The 7,167-nt window shown below is 57.0% G+C and overlaps 1 protein-coding gene across 1 annotated transcript in view; it reads left to right on the forward strand.

The window, feature by feature from the left end:
- Nucleotides 1-4,874, forward strand: part of AR (androgen receptor) — a 39,660-nt gene extending 34,786 nt beyond the window's left edge. The window contains exons 5-8 of the mRNA XM_065729193.1: nt 2,771-2,915; nt 3,605-3,735; nt 3,893-4,050; nt 4,718-4,874. Of these exons, the coding sequence (XP_065585265.1) occupies nt 2,771-2,915; nt 3,605-3,735; nt 3,893-4,050; nt 4,718-4,873 (590 nt within the window). The 3' untranslated portion in view covers nt 4,874. The remainder of the gene's footprint in view (nt 1-2,770; nt 2,916-3,604; nt 3,736-3,892; nt 4,051-4,717) is intronic.
- The last annotated feature ends 2,293 nt before the right edge of the window (nt 4,875-7,167 follow it).

Consider the following 7,167-nt stretch of genomic DNA (forward strand, 5'->3'; position numbering starts at 1 on the left):
TGCTGTGCGTGGGGACGCTCTCGCTGCCCACCCCAGCTGTCCTCCAGAAGCTGCTGCCAGCGGTGGGGCTGCCCCTGGGTGCCACGGTGCACGGAGCCCCGGCAGCTCACTGCAGGCAGGACCATGGCATCCCCAGCAGCTCACTGCCCCCGAGCACGGGCACTGCTGATCCGGTGTCTGCAGCTTTCTCCTGGCAGTTCTGTGACACATGCCAACTCCAGAGCTCAGCAGGAATAACAAATTTACCACTTGGTCACTCCCTTGAAATTTTCCAGGGAAGGAGTAAACAATTATGGCATTGTTGCTGTTCTGTGCTGCAGGCTATGGCTGTGCAGCTCCTTCACTCCCGCTGTGCTCCAGCTGTTCTGCAGGGAGCTCATCCAGGCACTGCGGGCACCCCGTGGCTCTGCTGGTTGGTGGCCGTGGTGGTGGCTCTGGTGGCAGCTGGTGGTCGTGGGTGTCTGTGCAGGCAGCCAGCAGAGCTCCCCAGCAGGGTAGCCCGGGATGATGTGGCTGCAGGAGATCCTGGAGCTGTTGGTTGTCTGATGCAGCAGAAGTGCTGTCAGCCCCGGGCAGTGCGGGCTGCTGGGGCAGCCTGACCCCGGGTGGGCTGAGGGGATGGTGATGCCTGGAAGCAGTGCAGATGGAGGAGTAATGGAAACAGAACACAGCCAATTTAAACCAGCAGGATGCTGGTGTGTTTAGTGAAACAGAAGGATCTGCACTGGGTCTGCTGGGAGGCTGCAAGCCTGTAATGAGCATGGCTGGCAGAGAGGGGCTGGGGGACCACGCTGGCTCTGCCCCTGCTGCCCGCCAGGCACGGTGCTGATGAGCAGCTCTGGCTGCCCACCCCGAGCAGCCCTGTGCCCTGCAGAGCTGTGAGCACGGTGAGAGCTGTGCTCCTGCTGGGCAGCATCAGCCTGGTGTCACAGCATTGGGAGGTTAATGGGTGAGGATTAACCTCACATCTCACGCTGAACCCGGATACCTGGGGTGGTTAATAGGTCCGAGGTGTCGCTGCAGTGCTTTCAGTGAAGTTTTAGTAATGTCCTGGAGTGTTGGAGACAAGGTTGCTGTGAGCAGGAGTGCTTCTGAGCCACGCTGCCATGTCAGGTGGAACCAAACTGCTTTCCCCATCAATAGTAACTAACCACAGCTCGCCATGAAAGCCACGGGAGCACAGAATTCAAAGCCCTGGTTATAAATCCGCGTTCTCCCTTCACTGTATGGATACAGAGTTTGTTGAGATGTTACTGTTAATTTGGATCTGCACTCGGTCGCACTGCTTTAAAAATCACTTTTGCTGCTGCAAATGAAAACCTTTGTTTGTTGCTGAAGGCGCTGGGAGAGCACTCTGTGAAGGAGGAGCCGCTCTGTGCGGAGCTGGAGGTGCTCCTGGCCCGGACCAAGCTGCTGCTGCTGCTCCTTCGTGCTGCAGACACTGCACATTTCCATGTTCCTGTCGCTCCAGTTGGGCGTTATGACACAGCCCTCCCTCTGTGTTTCAGACCTGCTCCTCGCCCCGTATCTCACAGTGCCTGTGAGGATGCCATGGGCCGTGTGTCCTTTTCCACCCTCTGGGTAACGAATGAGCATTTATTTGTATAGAAATGCTGCTTTAGGATCACACATGGGGGGCCCAAGTGCTGATCTCTACAGGAGATGTGATTCTGACACAGGACTGTGTATCAAAAAAGTAGATAAGAATGTATTTCCAAACTTTGCCCCTTTATGGTTATTCACCAGAGAAGAGATTACGCTTTCCTCTCTGAAGTCACCCACGAAGGTGATGCAGCTGTCTGCAGGTGCCAACGTGTCCTCGGCTGTGCCACAGCCATGCGTTGTGGCGGTGGGTTTGTGTTCTCCTTTTGCAGCAGTGTTGGCCCCACACCGTGCGATGCCCGGGCTGCTCCCCCCTGCTCTATTAACTCCCTCAGAGAAGATGATGTTTTTCCCTCAAAGAGCAATTCAGAAAGGGAGGAAAGCAAAGCTTGTTGGTTTTGGCAGAAGATGAGAGCACAGAGGATGGATGAGATGTCGTTCCTCGTGGCCGCAGCGCTGCTCCTTCCAGCTCTTTCCAGCCCCCCCGGGGGGGGCAGGCAGTGGAGGGGACAGAAGTGCAGATGGAGCAGGAGAGTGTTCCAGCAAACTGCCACTGTGTATGGAAACGCATCGGTGGGCAGTGAGTTCCCCTCTGAGCAGATACGCTGGATAAGTCAAGAGGCATTTTTGGGTCGTGTAACAATTAAATACCAAGTTCCAACGTAGATATGTCCTGGAGGTGAACGTGAGCGGTCTGTGCTGCTTGGGCTGCTCATGTCTGCCCGTGCTCTGCAGTGCACTGCTCGCAGCTGCTGGGAGCGGCTGCCCTCCCTGCAGGACCCCTCGGGACACAGCAGTGCTGGGGCAGAGGGGCTGCGGTGTAAAGCTGCGAGGGGAGCAGGGGCAGCAGCGAGCTCTGCTCGTGCTCATCTGCAGTCGATCGCTTTCTGAGCAAGAGATGCTCACTTCAGCGGAATGTAATTATGCACTGTGGATTGTAATTACACACGGATGGCGTTGGAATTGTTTTAATGTTTGATGGAAATAATCTGTGATTTTCTCAAAATGAGAAAATGTTGACTTCTGTGTGTGCCAGAAGTTCACCCAAGAAGCACTGAGGGCTTTGTGCTGCCCCTGACCACCGCTGCGTGGGGGCAGTAGCAGGAGCTGCTGGACCAGTGCTGCTGTGTAACATCCCTCTGCTGGGGTTTTCTTCTCTGTTGAACAGGATTTCGCAATTTGCATGTGGATGACCAGATGTCAATAATCCAGTACTCTTGGATGGGCCTCATGATTTTTGCCATGGGTTGGAGGTCTTTCACTAACGTCAACTCCAGGATGCTTTACTTTGCTCCAGATTTGGTCTTCAATGAGTAAGTGTGAAATATCAGCAGTCAAAGTTTGCCTTGCCTGGGTCAGACTGGGTGAGAAATGAGAGCGAGGCAGGAGGACTGCTGTCCTGCCCCGTTCTGGGAGGTGCAGCTGGGAGGTTAGGCTCTGAGAGCTGCCCCGAGCCAAGAGGGCCGCAGAGTGACGAGGAGAGCTGCAGTGTCTCCATGTGCCTTCTTTCCTCACTGCTCTGTCAGGACTGCCAGCCCATGGTGTGGGTGCGAGGGGCTGCAGTGCTGCTTGGCTCCTGGGGGTGGGGGCTCTGTCGGTTACAGAAGGCAGAAGCAGAGGCAGATGCATGCTGTGAGCTCCTCCAGCTCCTGGCCATGAGCACGTTTTATTGAAACTAAGGCAGAAAAGTGTACAAACAGTAACGAAGAGCAGCAGTGAGTGAGAACTCACCTTCTGCGTGGGGGCTGAGCTCAGCTCTGTGCCCCTTCTGCGTGACTGATCGCAATGAATTGTCACAGCCTCCTCCAGGAGGGTCTCACAAACCCAGCAAAGCCACGAAGCCATCCATCCCCAGACACGCAGGGCTACACAGGCGTGTTTTCCCTCCTCTCCTGGCCAGGCCTATTGCTGTGAGCGTCCTCAAGGCAGAGCTGGGTTGGGGTGCCAGGGACGTGCTGCTGTCCCCGGGCACCCCCCACCACTGTGCCCCTTCTCCTCCCAGGTACCGGATGCACAAGTCCAGGATGTACAGCCAGTGCATCAGGATGCGGCAGCTGTCCCAGGAGTTTGGGTGGCTTCAGATCACGCCCCAGGAGTTTCTCTGCATGAAGGCTCTGCTCTTCTTCAGTATTAGTGAGTGCTCACACCCTCCCCTGGGCCGACCCGGGCTGCAGGGAGCACCAGGCAGGGCTCCCCACGCTCCGTGCTGACTGCTTCAGTTTTCCCGTGGCTCTCTTCTTCTTTGCATGTTTGGGGCAACTCTCACTGTTTCCTCTGCTTGTTCCACCAGTTCCAGTGGATGGCCTGAAGAACCAGAAGCTCTTTGATGAACTTCGCATGAACTACATTAAGGAACTCGACCGGATCATTGCCTGCAAGAGGAAGAACCCCACCTCCTGCTCTCGGCGGTTCTACCAGCTCACCAAGGTCCTGGACTCCGTGCATCCTGTAAGAAAGCAGCACGGTGTCTGCCTGGGCTCAGCTCACAGTCAGCAGCTTTAATTGGAGCACAGGAATTTGGGAGTGTAGCAGGGAAGTATCATCCCTGCAAGAGCATTGGGAAATGGCGTTACCACCCTTGCAGACACGGACTCTGTGTTCGTGCTCCTGCAGCTGCTTCTTCCGTTTCTTTTATTGGCAGCTGTGTGCTGCTCACGTCCAGGAGCCATCCTGCACACCGCCCTGGCTGTATCCAGGTGCTCCTGTCCTTAAAAATAAAGATGGGTGTGCAAGAGGTGGGGGATTGCCTGCTGTCTTGTCCCTGTCCCAGAACAGCTGAGCTGGAATCAGAAGCATCTGCCTGTGTGAGCCAGGGCTCCTTCTGTGGGGAAAGAGCACGGTGCAATAGACTTAATTTGGGTACGCTCATTACAGGTGCACCTTGCGAGCTCATGAAGTAGAGCAGATTATGCCCTCGTGGGTTGTGATGTGCTTTGTGCTTTGCCTATAACCACACCTTTGCAGGGATGGTGGGGCAGCATGCCCAAGTCAGGCTGCCCGTGGGGTGCTTCCCTCGGTAGCCCCACGGTGCTGCTCTGCTGACCCTGCTCAGCACCTTCCCACAGAAATCACCAGGTGGGGAACTCCTCCCTAACAAACTTTCTTTCTTTCCTAGATTGCCAAGGATCTGCATCAGTTTACATTTGATCTTTTAATTAAGGCCCACATGGTGAGCGTGGACTACCCGGAAATGATGGCCGAGATCATCTCTGTGCAGGTTCCCAAGATCCTGTCTGGAAAAGTGAAACCCATCTACTTCCACGCGGAGTGACCCCGGGCGCATCGCCTCCGTCCCAGCCGCCTCTGCCAATCGTTTCTGCACTACTGCACTGCAGTGCCTTGGGGAACCCCCTCCAAAGAGCCGCCGCCGCCGGGGGGGCAGCAGCCCGCTCCTCCCAGCTGGGGATCCTTGGATTTCTCTTTTTCCTGTGGTAGCTCTGTCTGAACTGCGGGCTGGGGCTGCTGGGTGTGCTGGGATGTGCTGTGTGCAGCGCTGGTGGCGGTCACTCCTTTGTTCTCTGCAGTGACTCTTGGTGGCCCCGGGGCTGCGGGAGGGTGGGAGATGTGCCACCAGTTGTTGTATTTCTGCAAACCAAAACAAGGTGAGGCGCAGGCTGACCCCACAGTGCGGGTCCCTTTACCGGACTCCTTTTGGACTCGTTTGCGTTACGGTGCTGCGAGGTGGATGCGTTGAACACTGCAGTGGTGCAGCTGAGGGGTGGAGATGAACTGCACCTCAATGAAAGGGAACCCCTGGGAGCTGGAAGGCACCTGGCAGTCACCGTGCAGGGCTGCACGGGGGGGGGATGGGCTCTGGAAGGCGATGGCCGCTGCTTTCCTGACGTGAGCCCACCCGGCAGTGCGCGCTCGGCACTCCCATCCCAAACTGCTCGGACACGGCCGCGCCGCTCCTCAAGTGCCTGACGCCTCTCGGACCTCAGACCCCACGGACGATCCCCTCCCTGTGCCCCTCCCCTGCTCTGCTCACACCAGGTGCCCACGCAGACGGTTTCTCAGCTCCTTCACCTCCGTGCTGTCTGCCCGAGCTGCTCCCCACGCAGCACACGGCCGCCCCAGGAGCGAAGCAGCGCGGCCCTGTGCGATGTGACCGTGGTCATTATGGCTGCCCGAGCGGGTGGCTGCGGTGACGTCCCATGGCTGTGGTGGCACCGCACTGCCCGGGGATGGAGCGATGCAGGGAACGTGGGCGCCTCGTTCCCAGTGGGACCCATCAGAGGTTGATCCTGATGGCTCCCAGTGCTCTGCGGTGTTGGACAGCCCCCCCAGCCGGCCCCATCCAGCACGCTGTGCTCGTGTGGCACGGCCACTGCTTCGCTCCCACTGCTGCAGAGCTCCCTGTGTGACACGGAGTGGGGCAGGGACAGATGTGCTGCGCTCTGTGCCCCCACGTAGCACCGAGCAGCACGTGTCATGTCTTTAGAGGCGAAGGGAGCTGAGCTCAGCTCTCAGCTGCCACGTGCACAGCTCCCAACTGCTGCGTGGGCTCTTCTGCTTCTGGGACCCATCCGGAGCTGAGCATCACCTGCAGGCACAGCCCACGGGCGCAGCCGGGCTCCTCCGGGCTCTCAGCAGGAGCAAACTTTCAGTGTGACAGATGCTCTTCAGTTGTGCTATAGGGGTTTTGTCGAGGGAGGAGTTGGGGAAAAGCCCCGCAGAACTGTTGCACCAATGCTTTTTCTGTACAGCCATTTGCAATGAGATCTCCTCTCCTGGTACGTGTGGCTCTGCTCGTGCTCCTCCTCCTGAGGTCCCCCCACGTTGGTGGGCACAGCCCGCGGGTGCTGGTGTGCTCAGCTGGTACTGCGTGTCGGGATGATCTGTTCATAGTGCAGAGGCGCCCGTGGAAGGCCCTGCTGCTCCGCTCCTCTGTTCGCAAATGTTCTCTGGCCGTAAGCAGAAGAGAATGATGAATAACGGGTTTGTGAATGTCCTGATCCCTGTCATCAGCAGGAGGATGTTTATGATGAGTCTGAGGAGGCTCTTTGCAGAGCTTTGCTTCTGCGTAAGCTCGTGTCAGTAAGGTTTTCATTAGTTAATGAGAGTAAGTGCACCCTGCTGGGTATCTTCTGCTGGGAGTTGGGAAAGAAACCACATTTAATAGGGACAGGCATGCACCCCCTTGCTCTGCGAAGGGAGCAGGGCTGTGCCACGTGCTGTGCCCCCACTGTGTGCTGCTCTGTGCTGCCCTGCGCTGCGGGGGCTCTGCTGCTGTGTGCAGCTCTGGGCTGTGCCCTGCAGCTCCTCTGTCTCAAAGTGGATTTCCGCAGCGTTTTCCCCCCGTCCTGTTTGTGATGCTGATGGAGGGGTTTCTGGAGGACGGGGAGCCGGGGGCAGCAGCACCCGAGCTGTGTTTGCTGGGGGAGATGAACACCGTTCCTTGGTTTCCTTCCATTGGCTGCTGCTGGAAAAAAAAAAAAAAAAAAAAAAAAGCTTAAGAAATACCAAAGTCCAGGTCCTGCCACATCTCTTTGTACTCTGTGTTTTCTTCTGCGTTTTCTCGTCTATTTTTGCTTTAATAAAGCGAAGAGAATCTCACCGCCGTCC

This window comes from Cyrtonyx montezumae, unplaced genomic scaffold (assembly GCF_038088225.1).
Source record: "Cyrtonyx montezumae isolate F1298 unplaced genomic scaffold, pur_monq_1.0 scaffold_11, whole genome shotgun sequence".
In the NCBI taxonomy this organism is placed as follows: Eukaryota; Metazoa; Chordata; class Aves; order Galliformes; family Odontophoridae; genus Cyrtonyx; species Cyrtonyx montezumae.